At 37.8% G+C, this 23,272-nt stretch overlaps 2 protein-coding genes across 2 annotated transcripts in view; one reads left to right on the forward strand and one right to left on the reverse strand.

The window, feature by feature from the left end:
- Window positions 1-666: 666 nt before the first annotated feature.
- LOC311207480 (UPF0669 protein C6orf120 homolog) lies at window positions 667-2,749 on the reverse strand. The gene is made up of 2 exons (XM_084283539.1): window positions 2,475-2,749; window positions 667-1,286 (listed from the first exon to the last, which is right to left on the reverse strand). The coding sequence occupies exon 2, from the start codon at window positions 1,237-1,239 to the stop codon at window positions 682-684; it is 558 nt and encodes a 185-aa protein (XP_084139665.1). The 5' UTR covers window positions 1,240-1,286; window positions 2,475-2,749; the 3' UTR covers window positions 667-681.
- A 1,648-nt stretch (window positions 2,750-4,397) lies between these two features.
- The window catches only part of WDR27 (WD repeat domain 27), a gene marked incomplete at both ends in the record, with an annotated part of 119,164 nt that continues 100,289 nt past the window's right edge, over window positions 4,398-23,272 (forward strand). The window contains 14 exons of the mRNA XM_084284414.1: window positions 4,398-4,577; window positions 5,231-5,372; window positions 7,467-7,591; window positions 8,049-8,162; window positions 10,159-10,210; window positions 11,360-11,430; window positions 12,334-12,448; window positions 12,930-13,062; window positions 16,037-16,140; window positions 16,564-16,631; window positions 17,588-17,721; window positions 18,509-18,585; window positions 20,150-20,228; window positions 22,499-22,570. Coding sequence (XP_084140540.1) covers window positions 4,398-4,577; window positions 5,231-5,372; window positions 7,467-7,591; window positions 8,049-8,162; window positions 10,159-10,210; window positions 11,360-11,430; window positions 12,334-12,448; window positions 12,930-13,062; window positions 16,037-16,140; window positions 16,564-16,631; window positions 17,588-17,721; window positions 18,509-18,585; window positions 20,150-20,228; window positions 22,499-22,570 — 1,466 coding nt within the window. The remainder of the gene's footprint in view (window positions 4,578-5,230; window positions 5,373-7,466; window positions 7,592-8,048; window positions 8,163-10,158; window positions 10,211-11,359; window positions 11,431-12,333; window positions 12,449-12,929; window positions 13,063-16,036; window positions 16,141-16,563; window positions 16,632-17,587; window positions 17,722-18,508; window positions 18,586-20,149; window positions 20,229-22,498; window positions 22,571-23,272) is intronic.

A 23,272-nucleotide genomic window follows, 5' to 3' on the forward strand; every position in this document is an offset into this window, starting at 1 on the left:
TTGCCTTCAATGAGGAATGAGAATGTCATATTGACAAGTAACAACAGCTGAAGGCTTCCTTTCCCTATAGTAATATCGAAGTAACATGTACTCGATTCAGGTCATGGATCTGCAGAGGTGCTGAGAGGACAGGCTTCTGCTTACAGATAGTTGATGGGATGCAGAGCACAAGCAGTCAAAATACAGACCATCTGTCCCCTTAGGTGATTGTTTGGTTTTCCCTTCTGTCACCTTAGGCTCCTCAGCTTGACTGCACTCTAAAGCCACTGCTAGTTAGTTTTACTGAAGATACCTGGCAGAGAAAGAGTAGATTTTAAATATGCTCGAGATTGTGAGGGGGCACTGAAGTGCAGCTGTTTGTATTTTGCTCTTTATAAAATAATGATAGAAAATAAAGGATTAGGGCTGATTTTTTTTTCCTAAGCACCTGTTCAGATTCCAAACTCTACATTCATCTTTAAGCCCCCATCTCTAAAGTTGAATACTGCAAATACTGTGCTTGCTGCTCATTTTACACGTAGGGCAGGATTTTACAATATAAAATCAAATATGGCTTTTTCCCCCTCACCCCCCACTTTCCTTCTGGTTCAGGAAACACAACAAAGAGTATTAAATATTACACAAAGTTATTAATGTTCAATTTCACAGGCTGAAATTTGATTTAGTCCAGTGTATATGAATTTAAAAAAGAATTTCAAGTATTAATTTCAAGATTCCAATAAGTATAGTCCAGAAAACAGACTCTTCATCCTGAGATTCATCTTCTGTGGTGTGTGAGTATTTCTGGTTTGCCTCCATCTCCTCTGGGTTGTAAGAAGCCTCACCAAAAGGATACTGTACAACTGTTCGATCGTAGTAGACCTTCATTTCAAACTCACTCTCCAGGTGAGAGGGGTGACCATAAATCCCTATTCCCACCGGGCGGCGGAAGTGTGCTGGTACGTGGACAACATCTTGGCCACAAGTTACGGACTGTAACTCGTACTCGTCAAAGCTGGGGTGAAGAGTTATATCAGATACGTACAAATCCGCATCGCCTTTTAAACTCTGCATCTGAAGTACTATCTTTCCCTCGTGATTGAGTCTCAAGTAGCTGTAGTTTCCCGCTCCAATCTGACCTTGAACAACGTGAAGAAGCAGCCATTCTTCAGGTACATCCTCTTCCTCAAAGGTCTTTGCCACAAATAGTACTTGAGCTGCCACAAATATTACCAGGACTCTCCTCCAGCGTGCTGCCATGGCTATTAAGTTTTACTCTGATTCTTCCTACTGTCACATGCGCTACCCTGCAAATACAAAAGAATTTAGATTTAGTATACTCCGTTCCTGGAAGGAATCAGTTTTTGGTTTTAATTTGGTAGTTTTTAGAAATCCTCTCTAGTTCATAAAATGTTAAGCAACTTCAATTAAGTACATTCATTAACTTTTTTTTTTTTTTTTTTTTTTTAAGAACAGTTAAGAAACCACCCTGTTGCTAAGTTCAGAGCTCCGTATGGTAGGATTTAAATGACCTCAGAAAACAGTTCAGGTGCAAATCCAGGTGCATGTGTGAAGCAGAATGCATTGTGACCCCCAGTAGGAAGGGAGCTAGAACTAAAGACAGATCATCTACTGAGATATATACTAAATATACTAAATTGTTGCTCTACAGCATGGATTATTTCTATGACCAAATTTGGCATATTTTCACTGAAGAACTGCCTTTACTTTCATAAAGTTTTTGTTACCTTACAAATGCTCAGCTCTTTACAGCACTTGCCTACTTGCTGTCTGTTACAGCTCAAGTTGCTGGGACCGTGGGCAGAGGGAAAGGGCTGTTACAAAACAAAGGCCCTTGTGCCCTTTCCCCTTTGTTGAACGCTCCCAGCCGAGCAGCCTGAGCATGCCCGCAGCACTCCAGACCTTTCAACAGCTGCACAAAGTGCACGTGAACAAAGCAGCAAGCTCTGAATTTTGTCAAAGCTTTTCAAAGCATACAGGTGACTGAATTTTACATGCTGGTCTTAGTCAAGTGTGGGAACTGGAAGTACATGCACCTTGATGTTTCAGATGAAGATTTCCGCTCCCTCACGCCTTCCATGAGGAAGGAGCTATTATCTTAAACGTGACAGCTGCTGGTAAATTGCTAGCATGTAAACAAACTGCATTACTTCCACCGAGATGTCGCTTAAAGCTTAGTGGTTTTCCAGCTAGCCAGATCTAGGGACAACAACGTACGAGCATTTCTGTAGTAACAAGTTTTCTGTCCCACGGGCCTCTAGAACACAAGGCCACAACTCTGTGAAGGCAGCACCACGGAAGGAAGCACAGCGCCCGCAGAACCTGCCGGACCGACCAAGCCCTTTGAACAGTGACAGAAAAGCTGCCTTCTGGATCAGAGAACAAGCCGCTCCGCGGCGATGAAGCAACACCCGAGGGGAGGAACAGTCGCAGCAGAAAACACCTGGCTAAGCACAAGCGACGGCCGATCCCACCTGAGCTCCTGTCCGGCGTCCGGGAGATCTCAGGAGACCTTGGACAGAGCCGGGAGCCCGGCCGCCCCCCTCAGCTGCCTCCTCCCCGCGGGCCGGCCCAGGCCGCGGGCAGGGAGCGGCGGCGCCTCGGCTCCGGCTCGGCTCCGCGGACGTGCGGCGGCGCAGGGAGGCGCGGCCAAGCCCCACCCCGGGGCCCCACCGAGGGGCCGCCGGGCACGGCACCGCCCCTCCGGCCTCGCCGCGCCCCCTGCACGCCCCCTTCAGAGCCCGGCCCGGCGGCCACCACCCACCGCCGCCGTTACGGCCGTTAAAAGCCGTTACAGCCGGTACCGCCGGCACAGCCGCGCGCGAGCCGCAGCCCGCGGCCCTGCTCTCGCGAGAGCGCGGCGGGGCGCGGCCGTCGCCCTGGCAACCGCCGCCCGGGCTGAGGCGCTCAGCGGGACGGGGCGGGAGGCGGCGGCCAGCGCTGGCTTTTTGTGGCATTTCTCATTTTGTGCAGCTCTTGTGGCGGCACAGACTTCGCCTTAAAGATCACAGGATGGGGAAAAAGAAATGGAAAGAGGGGGAAAAAAAAAAAAAAAAAGGATTTTGAGAGCCCGCTGATTTCAACAGGCACTTTACCCTGCCTGAAAGCTGTAAAGCTAAGCAAGACTGAAGGACTGGAATTGATAATAAAATCTTCATGGAGAATGTTGTGTGCTGGGTGATGAAAGAGGAGTTGTTTATGCACCTCAGGGATCCTGTATTAATGGAATAAGACAATACGCTGTCTTCAAACCCTAGCTCTCCAATTTCTTAAAACCCACATAGCTTTTGTCCATGCCTATCTCAGATGGGCTGCATGGACCTGACGAATGTAGATTCCACTAAGGCTGAGCTTTCTTAACATCAACGTCGGTCTTTTACCAACTGCTCAAAACACATCAAACTATTAAAGCTGCTAAATCGCATTAGTTAAAGTTGCTCTTAAAATGATTGGGTATTGAGATTAGTCACAAAAAGCACACAAAAACATGACATGATGAGGAACTGGTGTTTCCCTAAAATTCCATAACATCGTAAGTCTTTTTATTTATTATTTTTTTTGTTTGTTTATTTATTTATTTTCATGTAGCTAGTAGTTCCATGTGGAATAGGTGGATACCCAAGCTATGAGGACCTGCTGGGGCCAGGGTCCTTTAGCGTTGTGTTGCGCTGGAATGGGGCATCGCTAGGGGTTATTTTGCCTGGGGATGCAGCGTGCTGTACATTTCTCACTGCATCCGTCTTTATCAAACTGACTTTACTGGATCAGGGTTCAGCTGTGGCAATGCAGTTGGTGTTGTAACTCCTGCTTGATCAGGTAATAAGTCGGTTCAAGATATCTGATGGCTTCTTGGATTTTTTTCTCATTCCCTAATTTGCATGTATATGAATTGTGGGTTGCTGGAAGTAGTGTAGCTACAAACATCTAAAGGTGAGAATGAGCTGCAGTGCAATGAATTAGAAAAAAAGCACCCTGAGATGCTCAGGGACAACCGCAGACAAATGCACAACATGCTTCAGAGCAAGCTCTTCACTCCTCAGCACCGTTTGCCCGCCTGAGCAGCACCTTTTGTGCTTCGCCAGCCTTTATTCCCCCACGACTAAGCCGCCACGAGGCGTTCACAACTGCATCACTCGTGCAGACTGTCCGAAGAAAGCCCCCATCCACCGTTCTCGGGGGGAATTATTTTAGGGAAGCCACGCTGCGTGTCCCGAGCGGTGAATGGGGCCGCCTCTCAGCACAGCACCCGGTGCTCGGGGCAGGGGCGGTCGCGGCCGCGCCCCGTCAGCGTCTCCTCTCCGTGGTAACGGCCCGGCCGTTGGGCGCGGGGCCGCGGCGCCGCCTCGCTGTGAGGAGCCGGGGACATGGCCCCGGTGCTGCCGTGGGCCTGAGGCAGGATGGACAGGGCCGGGGCGCGGCGTTGCGCTGCGGGGAGAGGCAAAGCCGGCGTCGTCTGCGAAAAACACGCGGTGAGATCGCGGCTGTCGGCCCGCTTCGTGCAGCCGGCCTGCAGCCACCCCTACTGCGCGTTCCCGCTGAACAAAAGGGAGCTGTGCGTCTGGAGCCCGGCCGGGCAGGTAAAAGCACAGGGTGCGAGAGGGAATCCCCAGGGCAGCAGTGAGAAAAAGGCGTGGGTCGGGAGACACAGGTTAATGTGTAAAGGAAAGAGGAAGAATAACGCGATGAAATACACAATTGCCCACCACTTCCTACAAACAGACCAATTTCCAGCCACCCTCTGAGCAATCGCCACCATAGAAGACAACCCCTAACACCATCTTCTCACACTCCAGTTCTGTTGCAGAGCCTGATGTCGCTTTTTTCGGATATCCCTTTGGCCAGCTCGAGTCACCTGTCCCAGCTGCGTCAGCTCCCAGCTTCTTGCCTGCTCACAGACAACTTGCTGGATGCTGTGGGGACAGGCTGGCAAAATGAGGAAGCCTTGAAAGCACTGTTTAGCAGCAGTTAAAATGTTGTGTATTGTCATCACTAGTTTGGTCACAAAATCCAGAATGGCACCATACAAACTGTTGTGAGGAATATTTACTTGGTCCCAGCCAGACCCAGTGCAGCTATATTGTAATTTATTAAGTGATTTTGGAGCAATAAAGAAAAATGAGTTTGGAACAATTTTGTTAATTGCTCAAACATTATCAGTTTACAATTTCGCACTGTTTGTAATGTTAATTTGAAGTGACTCATTTAACTCTTCTTTATGTACGTTTGTCAGCCACTACATCTGTTAGGACATCAGCACTCAGTTTCCGCACTGTCGTTTGGAAATAAAACTGAGCCACTTCTTCTCTGCTCTGCTTCCCGTGAGTGCGTGATCGTGTGGAATCTGGCTGAATGTGCGCAGAAAGAGCAAGAAGGTAGAGTATCAGCTACCTACCCGCCACAGGGGCAACGCGGCACAGCCGGGAACTGGCCGTGGTCCTGGCCGTGGAGCTGGGCACTGCTCAGCAGCCGGTGGGCCTCTGGAAGCCTGGTACAGCTGGGGAAAAACGAGTAAGCAGCAGCAACAACAGAGACCTCGGTGTACAGACCTGTCAGAGAAAACTCAGAGAAGCACTGTGAAGACAGGTTTTACCACTATGTCACAAAAGGGACACTGACATTATAAGCATGCCAGCACAGCTTAACTAAGCATGCAATGCCAAAATCACTAAATGCTAACTTTTCTAGAATATGTGCAGAACTAGTGTGCTCCATCCTGCTTTGTCTGGTCCTTCCTCTCCTGCCTCTGAAACACTGTTATGTGTATGTGTGTGTGAAAGAGAGACGTGCAAGTATCTGATCTAGGAGGGGAGTGCATGAGTGAAGTATGGTGAGAAGTCACAAAAAATGCACATGTTCTAATGTCCTGAACACCAGTGAGGGTTGGAGCCTCAACAGATGGAGTTTGATTCTAGGAAGCAGTGCTAACTCCACTTTGAGCTTAAATTGACTGGGAAGTAGAGGAATAACAAAAGAGAATGAAAGAGAGCAAGAACCCAAAGTCCAAAAGAATATTATAGTGTGAGAGTTGGGAATCATTATGGACCTCTTTTGGAGCCTCTATTGTGAAAGAGTGGTGTGGTGTTGTCCATCACTACTAAAAATGTCATAGATTTGCCTATGATTAAATGTGTGGGAGTTGTGTCTTGTACTCTGATCCACACTGAATTGGCAATTCTACATATTATGAAAATAAATGTAAAGAAATATCAACATTTGAAGTACTTTAGTAATACATGTCATCACTACATCTGAATCCGTATAAGTGTAACACAGAGAATCAAAGCACAATTCAGGGAGTGGGCATGAAATGGGACTAAGAATATGGGGAAGACAAAAATGGAAGATATGGGCAGTAAAAGGCATACAGTATGGGTAGTTTTAATACAAAGACATCTGAGAGCCAGATTCACTGCTTCTAGACTTCCTTCTTCCCCTGTTCTTTATCCACAGGCTCTTCAGCAGAAGCTGTATAGTCTTTGTCACCACAGACTGTACTCTCTGCACAATTTTGGCCTGCTTTTTCTTGCCATATTTTTAACAAATATATCAAGGTAGTTAAGGAATTCTTCGTGTGATCCATCTCTCCATTCTGATAGACCTTGACACATTAATCTGCTGTAAAAGACTCCACAGCATTTGGGGTAAAAACAAGAAATGGACAATCTATAGCTGTTGTGACTCTTCTAGTTAATTTTCTGCCTATGAAATCCTAAAATTTAACAAGATACCCAAAGCCTCTTCACATCGTTAAAAGTAGCATCATAAAGTACAAATCTGTAAAAGCCAACCTGCTTAAACCACTGAGATGGTTGATTTTGTGTTCAATTGTCTTCAATTTTGTGTTGAAGAGAGGGATGAAATATGAACCTGTTCTCAAAGCTAGTCTTATCAAACTGTTATGATTTTTAGTGACATACCCCCTCCTTTAACCCTTTCCCACCGAGGAATTAAAATCAAGAGAAGGAAAGTCCCCCTTGCTTAGTGACTGAGTGGCTGAAATACTCACCCAGAAGAAATATTTTTCAAACCTCTGTTCTGATGGGCTTGAATCAGGATTTCTTACCTCCAAAATGAACATGTCACTACTGGGTTCTCTGGGCTCATCACCCTACTCCAAAAATCCTGTCCCTGGCAGTTTTCAATGAAAATATAATTTGATCAGCACACTTATTAGTAGTATCTCAGAGAGCACCAGTTATTGTCTAGGCAACGACGCAGATGGAGAAATCCTGGTGCATAGTTGTGTGCTTTGCTTTCCAATAGCCTGGGATTGGACTAGATGATCTTTAAAGGTCCCTTCCAAACTGTTTTACAAGTCTCTGATTATTAAACTCTGTGTTATTCTGTACATCTTCCTGACAGATGCTGGCATAGGTGTGTGGTTAGGTAACTGTTGTGCAATGTTTCTGAGAATCAAACTGCACTAGAGTTTTAGAATTTATTGAGTCTTAATAAAATTTCTGCAGGGATAACACCTCAAGGAATTGTTATTGGAACTCTTTTGGGAATAGTGCTTCATGTAAGGTTTAGTCCAGATGATCAGCAAGTGGCAGTATGTGCTGAAAATCGGATCTACGTGTTAAGTGCAAAGGTGAGATACCATTCTTTTTAGCTATGTTGATATTGCTCCTTTAGCTTATTATAATGATACAGTTGTGTCAGAATAATTAATCAAATGCAGTCATCTTCTCATATACATGAAAATAAGTATTAACTAATGCTTTATAAGGAATTGTATACTGGATAAGAGACTAGAATAAAAAGTTGAAACAATACCTCAATAACTTAGAAGTAGAAAATATTCTGACAATATCTGAAAAATTACTCCTACGTCATTCATTTTGAAGAAGCAAATGTAGCATTTAGTGTTTTTGCCAGCAGAATGATATAAAGGGCTGCATTTGGCTTAAGAAAAATCTTGTTGAATTTATATTTTGAACACAAATCTGGTATTTTTAATAATAATTATTAATTATTAAAAGCTTGAACTAATTGTCAGTTTTTGTTTTAAATCTGATTTGTTTTTGTTTTGGCTAAAATTATCACAGAATGAAGCTATACTAGCTGAATTGAATGGTCACCTGGCTCCAGTTACTGCTGCTGAGTTTTGCACATGGCAGAGAAATGTGCTTATATCAGTGTCTGAAGACAGAAGCTTTAAGGCAAGGAAATTGTAGGGCTGCACTTTAAAATATATATAGTGAATTTTTGAAGTAAAATTGTCTTTTTCTTTATAAATGTTTACTGCAAGTTAAGCAAAAATCATCTTTGACTTTGTAGAGATCAGGACATTGTTCTTAAGAGATGCTAGGGAAATCATTATATGTATGTATAATATTATATATATATAATATAATATATATTAAATTATATATTATATTATATATAAATATATACATTATATATATACATATTAAAAATGCAGATTTTATATATTAAAAACTTTCTATGATGAAGTGTTAACTTTGGTAATTTTTATTATTTGGCAAATGAACACAACATATCTTGATCTGTTTGGCTGTAATTGAAGTTTTTCAGTATACTGAACTGAATTAAAGCATTCCACTTCGAGTCTGCTGACAGTGATTGGAATATTCTGTTATGGGAATATTGGTTTGATGTATCACACGATACACATGTCTGCGTTATTAGACACTGCTAGGATTTTTTGCCAGACAGAATTTTACATGATGACACCATAGACTGCTGCTGTTGTATACACAATGACAGTTGAAGACATCTTAGGCAGTAAGGAGGAAAAAGGAGCCTGGGAGAACGCAGGTGTGTCTTCCATGAGATATTGGGATGGGTGCTTTGAATAGATGCAGTTTAGTCTTCCACTGATTGTCCTCTATATCCCTCTAAACATAACCCAGCATTTGATTCAACATGCTGAAGTAAAAGCAGATTTTGCTGTTTTTTTGTAAACAGCATTTTTTGTTATGTAAAGTGCAAATTTACATATATTTATTTTTAAATTTAATTTTTATGGATCTCTGAGAAAATGCTGGTTTGATTTTTGTCCTTGTCTTGAACAAAGGAAATGCAAAGATTGAATTAGAATTTTAGGAAATAATAATTCTGACTTTCTGATTGTTTCTTATTTAGTTTACATTGACTGAATAAATTAAATAAAGGTGAAAATGACTAAAGAAAAGCTCTTTATGCTCTTTCTTATGATTTTGATGAAGAATTGATAAATTAAACAAAGTTCTAATGATAAAGTGTTTTCACCCGGATAAAAATTGGGACTAAAATGACAATCAGATGAAAAAATCTTTCAAGTCTATCAAATAATTTAGTAAGACTGTCTTCCTACTTTATTTGCCCTGCCTTATTTTGCAGGTTAGGGGCAATTCTCTAAGGGCAGCAACACTGGAGTCTATGGTAGTTGGCTCCAGTGGTTACAGGACACAGGTCATCCAAAGCCTCATGCTGCCCTAGCCCTTTTACTAGGTTAAAGAACTGAAATGGGTGAGAATCTCTTCAGATACAATGAAAAACAAAATCTAGGAAGCAGCTTTTTAGTAGAATATTGAAGTGTGAACAAAGCAAAAAGCTTGGGAGATATACAAAGGCACACAGCCATGTTTGGAGAGCAGGGGCTGTCTGGCTGCGATGCTTTTAATCTATGCTGTGATAGCTATTGTAAATGTAGTAGAAGAAATTGTGTTGAGGAAGGCTTGTAGAAGTAGCAGCATGAGAGGAGATTTTTGTTTTTATTTAGCTTTCTTAGTCAACATAATGATGAAAGCTGATTTTTTTGTGAATGTATAGATCATAATAATTAGCATTATTACTACTAATAATCTCTTATTGTAGGGCCCAATATCAAAATTGTGAAATCATGCAAACTTCCTGCGTGAAATCTAGAACGAGTTCAAGTGTATGTCTTTACATTATTTTAGCTTAACTTTCAAGATCTCTTAACTTCTAATTGCTTTGTGTATCCATATTGGGTGGGTTTCCTTATCAGTTAAACAAACGTGAACATGGGGTGAAAAACAAAACAACAGCTGCTGAAAATAACCTTACTGTATTGTATCAAGGGTTGCGTTTCCCTGTTTTCACCACTTGATGGCCTTTAAGTATGTGTTTTCCTCAAAGATCTAAGTAGGTGCCTATCTTTATTTATTTATGTATTATTTCCCCCCAAAGGTATGGGACTATTCTACTGGTCTGTTAATATATCAGTCAGGAATATTAACAGGTAATTTTTATTTTTATGTACCTTCTCATAACATCTGTCTCTGACAATAAAATAAAATCATTATAGAGGTATTTAGTTGAGCTAGTCAAAATATTTCTAATAAATTATATGCTAGTAAATATATTGTTCTTTAAAGCCATTTCTTTTCAGGGTAGATAGTTTTAGTGTACTTTCATAAGCATTTCTGTTTGTACAAGGAGTGCATATAACTCTTGGCAATTAGTAAGATATACAAATAGGAGCTCTTTTGTTTTGTAGATACAGCTCCACTCTCTTTCATGTTTTGTATATGACATGAAAGGACATTTTGTGTACCATATGTAGATTTATTAACAGGGTCTCTAGCTAAAGGCATACATTGACTTTAAAAATGTCAGTGACTTTTGTGGAAAGAGGAGAACAAAAGGAATGAAGAGGAAGACAAACATCTCTAGTGCAGCAAGGACATGCCTTGCCAATAAAATGTCTCCTGAAGTAACATATAGTTTTCACTGGGACCTGCTTAAACTCTGTGCTCATTGTTCCTGCTTATGGTGCAGCTAGTACAGGTTGGAGCATACTTTGACTAGAGACAACAGGTACATGGGAGTTAGTTTTTAGTCTTTGTTAATTATTATTATTCATCGTATCATAATTATTATATGCCCAAAAGTAAACTAAGAGTTCTAACCACATGGTAGGAAAGGAGAGGAAGAAGGGAGACCACCCCCATTGCCTACATGTATGGCAATTGCAACACTTGAAAAGCTTTTTTTAACAGTAATATCAAGGTTTGCAGGTAAAAGGCCATGAGAATAATTGTGTAGGAGCAGCAAGGGAAAACTACTACTACTACAGGGGCCCCGAAAACCATTGCAATAGCAGCTTGGGTGAAAGGATGTGGAAAACCACTGTCATGGTAGTGATTTAGACGGTTACCCAAAAGCACTGCCATGGCAACTTGGATGAAAGGCAGGTTGCAGACCTGCAAGTGGAAAGCCCATTGCAATGCAAAAGCTATGGCCCTTTGCAGCTGTAAGGACTGCAGTAAGGGTGTTGTTGTTTTTCACCTGTCCTTATCAATAGGAGGCATCCGTTTTGAATTGTGTGTTTTAATAAAATATCTGATATCTGTGTACTCTGGAAATAATTGCACCTCTTTTGGCGCAGCATATCCTTTGCAAAGCCTGCTAATTGATGAAGAAAATAAACAGATTATCACTGGATGTGGTGACGGACAGGTAAGAATTAGACATAAAAATTAATCTCTGTATGACAAAACAGTCACCTGTTATTAATTATCTGTCTAGCAAAAATCTTTACAATTTGCGTACAAATGTTGAGTTGTTACAATTATTTTTTGTAAGCATAATTCATTGCTTTGAGTATGAACCATGCAAGGTATATAATACCTCTATTATATAATGCAATCTTCCTGAAAACCAGGAAAGGTTTTAGAACTACAATCAGTAAGTACATAGCATGTGTATGCTGAGGGTCTATAAGTACATCCATTTTAATAGAAAAAAAGGGTGTAAAACAGAATTCTACTTTTTTGGCCAATGGTTGAAACCCATGACAATAAATCAGAGAGGCCAGGATCTCAGTGTGGTGGAATTCTAAGCAAAATACGATAATGTGACTATGCATTTCAGCTGCTCTTTAATTTAATGTTGAGAATATATTTACCTGAGATTTTTCTATAGCGTTTAAAGGCTGCTTGTTGTTGTTTAAACACTTAACTATAGTGATGCCTAAAAAGAGAAAGGTAAAAATGATATTTATTTCCATGGCTCAGTGAAAAATTGTGTGCACAATACCTTTGATTTTTAATTGTAGGAAATAATCTGTGAGAAGTGTTTTTCAAAGATTTAAACATGGGAATTAGACATGCAGTTTAAATTGACAGTGGCTTCTTTTGCTGATATTGAAAATAGCCATTGATGATCTTGGAATATAAATTCATATAATTTAATTTTGGTCCAAGGTGAGATTCCAAGTATAAAAAATCATTAATTATATCATATATAACATATAAAAATACATTAATTACATCTTTAATATTGGACCTCTAGTTCTTATCCATGTAAGCTTTATGTTTAGTATCAAAAAGTTATTGCAATTACTTTTACTTTTTCTTGCAGCTTCGGATCTTCAGTTTAATCACTGATCATAATTACCGTTGTGTGGCACGTATTGACTTAAAGAAAGAGCAAGAGAAATTCTGTAATAAAATCTGGAAATCTGGCAAAGAATCAGGTAGCATAGTTCTTCTAAGATGCTGATATATTTCAATTATTACTGGTAATTATGTGTGTGCCTTTGATACCGTGAGAGTTTATTATAAGTGATAGAGTTAATGAATCTCAATGACATGGAATTCTTACTGAAGCTGAGATAAAGCATATTTAGGGGCTGTTGGTATATGGCTTTCAGAGTCACTTTTTGATATGAATGCACCTAGCTTCTACAAATTCTTTTCAGTCCCTAAGTAAACTTTTCAGAATTTATTAAGTATTTGAAAGAAAATAGTACTAAAAATAACACAGTATTGAGGAGAGCTGTTTCAAGAAGGCTGGCTGTTAGGCTATCTCCATCTTTTGAAATGGAAATTAACTGTGGTCTTACATGTATTTCATGCTACTTTACTATATTACTTCGAATCTTCTCTTAAATGCCATCCGTTTCCCTCATTTCATTGTTTTGTTGATAGATGGTATTGTTGATTGGCTATCTTTAGGTGAAAGACAAAATAATTCCAAGCTTTGCAAAACAAACAGTGTGAGACCAGAAGGGTCAGTGGAAACATCATTGTCTATCCTCCTAATTGAACACTGTGACTACTCAGAATGTTTCTGTAACGAAGAAAACACGTAAGTCCGTTAAAATATTACCAAGTATATGACTGGAATCTATTCCTAGGAGTTTCTGTTGGTTCTCAGAACACCTTCACTTCAATTTACTATTTCTTTTTTAATGTGACAGGTAAAACAGAGAATATGTTCAGTGATCTGCAAGTTTTAGTGACCTACTCTTAGATAATATACAGAAAGTGATACAAAGTTAAAACAGGTTACTAGCCTGAAAAATAATTTCATGAAAATGGCATTGGGAATATCCACTTTGGTATCTCTTGATACCAGCTGATCAGAACTAACTAGTTAAAAGTATTTAATTAGAATTAATAAGTCAAATTTATTTTTAGCTTGTTTTCTAAAGGAAATAAGTCTGATGCAGTCACTGCGTGCCTGTGTCAGTTTGCCTTCCTAATGTAAATGTTTAAACTTCATAGGCTGTCAGAGAGACAGACATTTCAAATCATTATGGTTTTACTTCTTCCTATGGAATTGGTTGGCCAAGTAAAGGATGTATATCTAAATTAAATCTTATATTGCAGCTCTTTCCGGGAGAGAAGTTTAACCATATTAACAGACATCCAGGAGTCTATTCCAGATACAGTCACAATAAATGTTTCATAGAACAATTTGATTTTGTTGTTATTTATACCTGGCACTTGGAAAAATTTCTCAGCCAAGTTGTGTTTCAGCAAATGTTTATTCCAGTCTTTGCTCTCAGGTGGGTTGTACAGGTATAGCTGATTAATACTCTGGTTAGATTTATAAACATTTTTGATAAAGAGAGAAGAAAAATATCCATCAGTCTTGTATCATTTTGTTTGACTTTATATCAAATTGAGGTAATTATTTACAAACAGTTATTTCCACGATGCCCACATTTTCTACCATAGAGAGGAAGGAAATGGTGAGTTCTAAGACATACATCTCAGACTTACTTTAATGGGATATCAGACCTCTAAGACCAAGAGAGAAATAATTACAGTCAATTTGTTTTAATGCTTGTATAATACCACTCTCAAATCTTGACAGCTTTACCTTCATGAAAACTATAGATTTGATTAGACCTCTTTAAACATGTCTAGTTTTCTAGCAATGAAGAATTCACTATGTCCCTATGTAAGTTGTCCCAGTAACTGACTCATTTCATTCTACTTCTCATCTGAATGACCTGTGATGTACAGTTATTGGCTCTTTGTATGTTTTTTATTCTGGTAATCTAGAGCCAGCTATTATCAAGTTCCCTCCTTGCATAGCTACTTACAGCTCACTAACAAGTTATCTCTATACTTAATCCTGGATAAAATAGTTTGAGCCTTGTATAAGGCATATTTTCTGTACCTCATACCAATTTTTAACATTTTCTTTTTAACCTTTTCTGAACCTCAGTCTTACTTCTTTTTCAATGTCTTTTTTGGACATGGTTGCCTGAAATAAATCCACAACAGTGGCTTAAGTAAAATAAACCACTGAATAGAGATACCTCTGTTAGCTCTCAATAGAGATAGCATTGCTGTCCTCCTGGTATTGCCTGGAACTGTACACCTGGCATTGTAAAGACTAATTAGCCTTTTAGCTATGGCATCAAGAACATTTTGTTCTGCTTCTAAACCACCATGATTTTTAAATTTTTACTATTAAAAAGTTTCACTATTAAAAAGTTTGTTTTAAAAGTTTTGTGGTTAGAATTAGTTTTCTGTTCGATTTTTAAATTATCGTGTGTTGGTTTTAGTAGAGGTTCAGATTCATTTGAACAATTGACCAGTCCTGGATTTTGCCACTTTTCCTGCCTGCAAAGAAATGCAAAAATGAAATGCAAAAATGAAATGCTTCTGCAATACTGGTGTACAAAAATTTTATGGGTTTCATATTTCCCTAAGCTTTTTGAATGTGAATAATTTCATTGCAACAAATGACATTTTATTATTGTAAAGTCAGTGTGAAATCAACTTCCTGTGTATATAACTTGATATCATTTTTCCTAATAACTTGATAATACCACTTCTCACTGTATAAACATTTCAAAGAATTCACAAATTAATTCAGTCTGTATTTGCAGTGTATGAAAGCAGTGCAAACCACAAATAAAACTATACAGAGCACAAAAAAAAAAAAAAAAAGTATTAAACCACTGTGGTGACTCTTTTCATGCCAAGCATCAACTTTGTGTTTTTCTGTATCCTCATTTCAACTTTTGTGGTCTGACTTTGCAAATCAAATAGATAAGTGTACTCACTTCTATTTGCAAAAAATATTTAAATATTTATGACAGATCTTATTTACTGTGGCATCAAAACATTTTTAGTTTTTGAGAAATGCAACATTTATTTGGTATAATCAAGTTATGCTTGATAACATTTTACTTCCGTGAGGGTGCTGACTGAAGCTGTAGACCAGTTGGTCTGCTCTGTGGTGTTGGCAAACACTGGATTTCATTACATAACTGCAATATTATGACCACTAAGCAAAGACTGATGCAGACAGTTGAAGCTTGCCTTTTTATTTTTTTCCCATAATTTTTGCTGTTTCATCTCTTGTACTGTTGTAGTCTACCAAAACACCTGAAGTTTCGCTTTTTTTTTTTTTTTTTCTGTGTTCATATTACTGATGGTAAAAGTAAGGATATATGTAGATTTACCTCTTCATTTGAATTTACTTTGTGTGCGTACAGTGCTTTTACAGCATCTCCCAGCTCTTACAAACCACAGTAATTTTTGAAGTATATCCTATGCTGTTTTAGATTTGCCATGAGTAATTACATGAAATCAAGAATTGTGTTCTCTTCCTAGTTTTCAAAACTTCACAAAGTTTGATTGAAGATTTGTACTTTATCCTACAGATTAAAATAAATACTGTAGACTTAATAAATCACTCCAATAAAGATTTTATTGTTGTTATAGTGGAATTGGTAATGAGTATTATTGTATCTTGTAATAAGAATAGCTTCTTCACCACACTCACTTTTTTTTTTTTTTTTTTTTTTTTTTATTAGACCTTACACCCTGAATTCTAGCTATTTTTGGATAGGAACCTCTACTGGATTGTTAATGATTAATTTGACAACCTTTGAATTGGAAGCTTTTTTATGTTACAAAGGTATGATCATAAAGTATCTGACTACAACATAATGGGATTGCTTTTCTTGTCACCTGATATAAAAGTATAACAATTAGTTTACCAAATAGTATAATACAATAGAAATTAAGTATTTTTTAATATTTTAATTTAATATTTATTTTTATATGTTTTTCTGTCATTGCTGACTTGTTTCAAAACATGTCACTGCTAGATTTCTGTAGTGGCTAGTGATGAATTTTTATCAAATTTTACAACCTAACTAGATGTTGTTCTATTCCTGCTTTACAATGTGAAGCTTCTTAAACAAGCTAGAGTGATATACAGTGAAAAGAGTGGGTTATGATGTTGTCAAGTTAGTGTAATTTTTTTATTTTTTTTTATTTTTTTTTTCCATTTTCAATGTAAATACAATTCTATAGCACCATGTTCTTTTTGGTAAAGATTACAGTGGCCTAAGCATTCAGTTTGCTGTATCGTGTGCATTAACTAAGAAGACAGTTAATGGAAAGGTAAGTATACATTAAACGTTGACTTAATGAATGTTTACATTTCCATTTTTTAATAAGCATTAATTCTGCATTTCATTTACAGATTAATGTACAACTTTGAGGGTGGTTTTTTTTTTTTTTTGGTGTGAATTATACAGTAGTTTCTCTGGAGGTGCTTGATTCTTTATGGAGCTTAGTACTTTTAATAGCTGGGTAGTTTTAAAGCTCTCACAATTTGGATACTATCTGAAATGATTAATAAGAAAAAAGTGAAGTGTTTTTTATAGTAGTTGGTGTGTACCTTGGACACTGAGAATGACCACTGTGGGAGCAGAGGTACTCTCTTAAGGAAAAAAAGCATATACATGTTGTTACACCTTTTTCTCAAGTAAATGCTGGGATGAACTGCTTCTGAATCCTTCCAAAAAAACCTGCTAATGCTATTTGAGTTGTGAGAAAAAGTCTGTGGAAAATCACCAAAAGAGCTTTTAAGGAAAATAAAGGTGATGTTTCTATGCTCCATTTTTGATATTAGTTTTCTTATAGAAGTGAGCAGAGCCTTGCTTCATATTTGACATAGCAGTGTTTTCTTTTAAAGAAGACTCTCTCACTTAAGTAATTCACTTGTGTTGATCAGTTCTCAGTGTGTTTTCAGCATGACTCTGAAACCAGTCTTACCTCCATGTGTGACTCTTTCCTCATGACTCTTACTGCATAAATATCTGTATTGTAGAAGGTGTTGTAATTTCTGTGAGTGTTAGGTATGAAAGTCTGTTAGGGCACATATTTAAGCAGCATAAGCATATTTTTGAAGGAAAGCATTAAGAACTTTTTACTGCTTAAAACTCTGTGAGATGAAATTGATGGACATTTTTGAGTAATTCAATAAATGACACAAAATAATTCTCTACTACAAATGACTTAGAGCTTAAATTACAAAGTACATGGAGTGTTAGTTTGCAGTATAATTGCTGCAGGTTTTATGTGTGATCACCTCAATGTTTGAAGATGTGATTGCTGTGTTGGAGGTTAACCTTCCTGCATTGGTGAGATCTCAGCAGGGTGGTATTTTCGTAAGAGCAAGTGAGAAGAGTCTATCAGTCATTGCCAGGTACAGTATAACTTGAAGTGGCTTGTTTGTTCCTTTTTTTTTTGTTTGTTTTTTTGTTTTCTTGCTTGCTGAGGGAGCACCCTGATCCATCATCCAGATTATTAGAATAGATATTGAATAGGATTGGACCCAGTACTGGCCCCTGGAGTACTCCACTGGTTACTGGCCTCCAAGTAGGCCTTGGCCACTGATCACTGCCCTCTGGGACTGGCTGTTCAGCCAGTTTTCAACCCCCTCATTGTGCTCATCCATCCCATACCTCACCAGCTTCTCTGAGAATCTTATGGGAGACAGTGTCAAAAGCCTTACTAAAGTCCACGTAGACTATATCCATTGCTTTCCCCTTGTCTACTATGCCAGTCATTTCATCCCAGGAGTTCATTAAATTGGTCAAGTATCACATCCCCTGGTGAATCCATGGTGACTACTGATGACTCCTTTATGATCTTGGAAGTGGTTTTCAGGAAAACGCTGAGATCTTGAAGTCACTGGAAAATGTACAGTTTACAGTGAAGAGAAGTGAAGATTTCAGTGCTTATAATAATATCACCACTTAGAATTAAAAGAAATGAGATTTTAACCTGTAAATGCACTGGCCTGTGAATATAATCTGGACTGAGGCTTGCTTATGCTTCTGGGTATCTGAAATGATAAGTGATATACTCCAAAAAGCGCACTGGTATCGCACACATACACACAAATAACTAAAAAGTTTTGACACCTTTTCCTAATCTGATGCTTTTGTCCATTGCATTGATTGATTTGTGGTTTTGGCTTTATAACTTAGGTGTTCTTTGTTGCCAGAATCTCCATTGCGTAAAGGTTTAAATAAAAGCAAAAAGGAACCTTCTAGGAAAACACTTGGTAAGTGTAAAACAAATTTTGATATTAACTAATAATGTTATATATTTAAAAACAATAACTGACTCCACTATGTGGTGCCTATTATAATGAATATATTGATTTCTCTTATACTCGGCATTTTATATTTATTTCATTAGAAAGAATTTTATTCTTATGCTGACATTTCATATTCCACATATATATTTGTAGTGAATGGTAATATAGCATTTTTCTTCTTTTAAATATAATCCTCTGAGAACTTTGGGTTTTGAAATAGTTAAAATGTGTAGAAAGTTTACATTTTCCACAAGTATTTTCACAGTATGTAATATATTTTTACGTATAAAAATATATTATATTTTCTTTCTTATTTTTAATGACATGTTTTGATTAATTTTATCCTGAAGAGTCTTCTGTTAATACCTGTAAGTTTAGAAAGTTTTGCCTCAGGTTCCTGATATTTGACTAAAAACCAAACATCAGACTTCCAGTTGCTGTGGGAGCACATGTAGCTTCTTTGCTTAACAACAGCAAAACTAAGTCCAGAAAATACATAGAAAATATATCTTTTTCATCATCAACTTTTCTTTAGAAAAGATAGAATATTACCAGTAGCTGTAGATGTGTAGAATAGTCTATTTTGATTATATTGATTGTACTTCATGGACGTGCTAGAATGTCAAAGGTTATATTTTTAGTTTTGTTTGATATTTTGAGAATGCATCTACAATGTTTTAGCTAGAATTCCAGCCTGCTTCTGCAACCCAGCACTGATGCCAGTTTTACTGTCGTTGACATGTCTCATTCAGATAGCTTAGGTGCTGTAAGGAAATAAATCTCTTATGGCAAGTGGTGTTGGAAGTTCCACAGGAAGGACCCTTTTTTGCCTCTTCACTACTTAGAAAGAGAGGTTTGCTGGTGGGAGTTGAAGGCGCATCTATCCGCAGCATAGGTGAATGTGCCCACAAGATCACTGCCAATGCACCTGAAGTTTTCCCCTGGGAATATGAACAAGTTTTCCCCTTTTACACCATTTATGTAATTAGTTTGTTTCTGCTGATAGGAAATGCTAATAATTTAGTTTTGGTTGGAGGCTGAGGCTTCTCAGGACAGCAGCATAACTGCAGCTTTTATTAATGACTTCCGAAGCCACATAAAAGAACAAACATTTATTTGTACCTGCCAGTCAGTTTATTAAAAGTCTTTGGATTTGTTCTATGTTACAAATATAGGGTGTGAATAGATTATAACTAGTGCTTATAAAATCTAAGCATAAATTAAGCAATTACAAAACAAATTTGTGAGTCGATGAAAAAAAATCCTCAGAACAGTATTTTTGTTAGTTCAAAGTTTAGAGAAGTTCCTACTTAATACTATTCGAGAAGGGATATTATTCAAAGGAACAGTTTATATTTCTTTCCTTTTCTCAATATTCACTATTTTACAATAATTGTTCATAAATATGCTTTGTAATATAAAGAGACATTAAAAATTGCTAGAGCAGAAGTTTAACTGTGCATCTAAAAACTTGTAAAAATATAATGTTAAGAAACACTTTAATGAATATTAAGTTACTTTACTATAGGTGTGAAAAGCACTGTGAAAGATCAGCCATTGGTTTTCCATTATAAAATTCAGTCATCAGGATATACAGCAGCACCACGGTGAGTAGATATGTTAGTATTTTAGCGGTTTTACTGGTGTATATTTTATCACATAATAGGTATGTGTAATCTCACCACTGTGAAATTAACGACCCATAAAAGGTAGATGTTATATTAACAAACAAAATATTTTAAAAAATGTGTTGTAAAACCAACATTTTACAGCTTTTGATTGGTGTCTTGGAATGAAAATTTCTGTGTACGTTTGCACAGTGCCTGTTTCCAAGTACTATGTCACAACCTGCTTAGCTCTTTCCCTCATTCTACACATACAGAGTATTCTCATGTCAACATACAGAGAAGTACGTCTTTCATTTCATCTTAGTCATCTGTTGAGATGGGCTATGTTACAATTTTGTGAGTTGTATAACCTCTCCTTGCTGGTATGGTATTGTCTTTGAAGAACTTTTTGGTAGTGGTTGTTTTTTAGGAGCCTCTAAAATCCCTTGTGAAACAGTTCTCTGAAAGTTGCTGTAACTTTGCCTATGTCCTTTGGATGCTTGCAAAGGTTTCTCTTGGGATGAACAGTTCACTCAGATGGAATGAGCAGTGTTGTGCTAGAGTTCCCCAGAGAAATGGAGATTTTATGTCTGTGTCTCAAAGCTCAAGGTGATCCTAGACAAGGCACTTCATTTTTGGTATGGATTATGCTGGACAGTACCATTCTTGCGTATTATAACTGTTATAGCATAAATATAATGGTGCAAGGTATTATATGAGAAATTATCCTTATTTTGGATTCAAGTGGGTGTTGGAACTGAGACATCAAGAATAGCATTTGCCTGTCAGCAGTAGACTTGAGTACGTTTTAAGTGGTCTGGGGAAAGAACCACTTAGGTTTACAATTTTAGCTACTGGGAGATCTGGTTTTATATTCTGAGAACAACTATTAGAGGCTGGGACCTCAAAATAAATTTAATGACTTTGAAATGATGGACCCATTTTTGCTGGGGTCCATGATTCCTGGATGTGTTGTGTGTGTTCCTGGTTCAGTGAATATACAGACTGTGTTGTCTTTTCTCTTCAGTTTCTCTAAACCTGAAAGCTTTAGGTAAGATAGGATGAACTTGAGCACTGGACTCTGTTAGTTCAGGAAAGATCTATTCACCTCATCCCTAATTTTGTGACACAGAATTTCCTTGTTTTATCAAACTCACCATTTAAGTGTTCATTGAGAACATGACTTGAAATGTTCCTTCATCAAAAAATCAGAGTCAGAGGAAACTAAATCTGGTTTAAGGGCTTCTATAAAATTGCACCCTTGTCTCTTGTGTCTTGTTTGTTTACTTGTCAGTTGAAAGAGTTCTTGGTTGTGTGCCATCATCGTGATGATGCGTAGGAAAGTTAATTCATAACTTCATACCTTTCATTCATCCCACCCACCAGAGTCGTCCCTGGGAAACATTCTGAGTTGCTTTCTAACAGGGTGTCAGACTTCCACCTTATCCCAAAAAATCACCTTTGTTGTTTCTCCAATCTTCAGACCTGTGAAATAGAAAGTAAGAAGCGTTAAAAGTGCAAGAGCTTCAGGATGGAGTGTCTTTCACTCTTCAGTGATCTGCATGCAGCGGCAGCTCTTGCAAAGAGCATGCTAAGAAATGTCTTAATTTTTGCTAAGTGTTGTGCTGCCACTACTGCGAGATTTAGCATGTCTGACAAGCTCGGTTTCCAGAGAGTCTGGACTCCATTCCATTTCTCAGGGAATGTAGCAGAGAAATCTGATAATTCTGCTGAAGTATAGGGAAAAACTGGCTAGGGAAAAGACCTTTGACACCTGTTTTTACCCATTTACTTTTTTTTTTTTTTAATGATTATTATTATTATTTGTTGAAACTGGTGTTGCTATTTGAAGAGTTGTGCTGCACTTGCTGGCTTTATGTTTTGTCAACTCAAAACTTACCTTCCCCTTTCAGTTGTTCCAGTTTTCTTTCAAAATCTGTACTAGGCATTCTCTCTCTTTTTTGAAACTCTTCTCATTTCTTCAGTCTGCAGAAGGAAATATCTGAGGACTTTATGAGAATGGATTTTGGCCTTCAGAATGCTTTATCCAAAAAGTAACTCACAGAAAGCAGAACTTATCTGTAAATTTGAGCATTAGATCGTTAAAGATACCTTTATCATTCATTGTGCACATTATCTTACCGACTGACGTTAGTAGCAGGCATAAATAGTAAGAAGGAACTAGGGTTATATTTTGTTTGAAACAAACTGCTTCTCTTTCATGAAACATTTAATGTTTCATATAGGAGAGTCTCTGTTCTTTCTTGTAGAATGACCATGTTTTCTCCAAATACTAACCTGAAGAAAAATTATATATCAAAGCGGAAGACCAGTGTTGAATGGTAGGTAACCTAGCAACTGCATTAGAAGAAGAACAAATTAAAATGAGTTCTGTCATAAATATTATTTGTAACTGCTACTCTCATGGGAACACTTTAGTTAGTAGTATCAACAGAACTAAAATGCTTTGTAAATTTGCTACAGAATGGCTGTAACAAATGATTCACATGATCAGATTGACAATTAAAACTGATTAAGTCTTATGCAGAAAATCTACACATTTATTTTACTTGGATTTTTGTTGCTAGACAGTAAAATAGGTGTTAATTATGGTTGGAGGCAAAGTTCCAACAAGATCTTAACCTGCAGTTCTAGTCAGAAAAGCAATGGAATGTGCCAAGGTGAGACTTAATGATTTCCTATCATGTGCCTCATTCACTCCTAAAATCAAGTATAATCAAGCTCTGTTATTTAAACAGAGATTGCATAATGATATAGTTTGGCCAGTGGATTCATGATCACTGTGGATACAAAGAGCTAATTTTTTTTAGAGCTGGCACTTTTAGTTTGTGTGGTACATTAAATGGGGATATTACACACATTTTTTTCTCTTTCCACCAAAATTCTACAAAATAGTCATTGTTCTTTGTAGTACAAACATAAAAATATTGATGAATGCAATTTTTCTTCTTCTTCTTAAACTCTTAAAAATTTAATAGATGGTGGCTGAGTTTTTTATATTCCTTGTACACATAGGTAAGCCT

The sequence above is a fragment of the Netta rufina genome, assembly GCF_964035555.1.
Source record: "Netta rufina genome assembly, chromosome: 3".
NCBI lineage: Eukaryota > Metazoa > Chordata > Aves > Anseriformes > Anatidae > Netta > Netta rufina.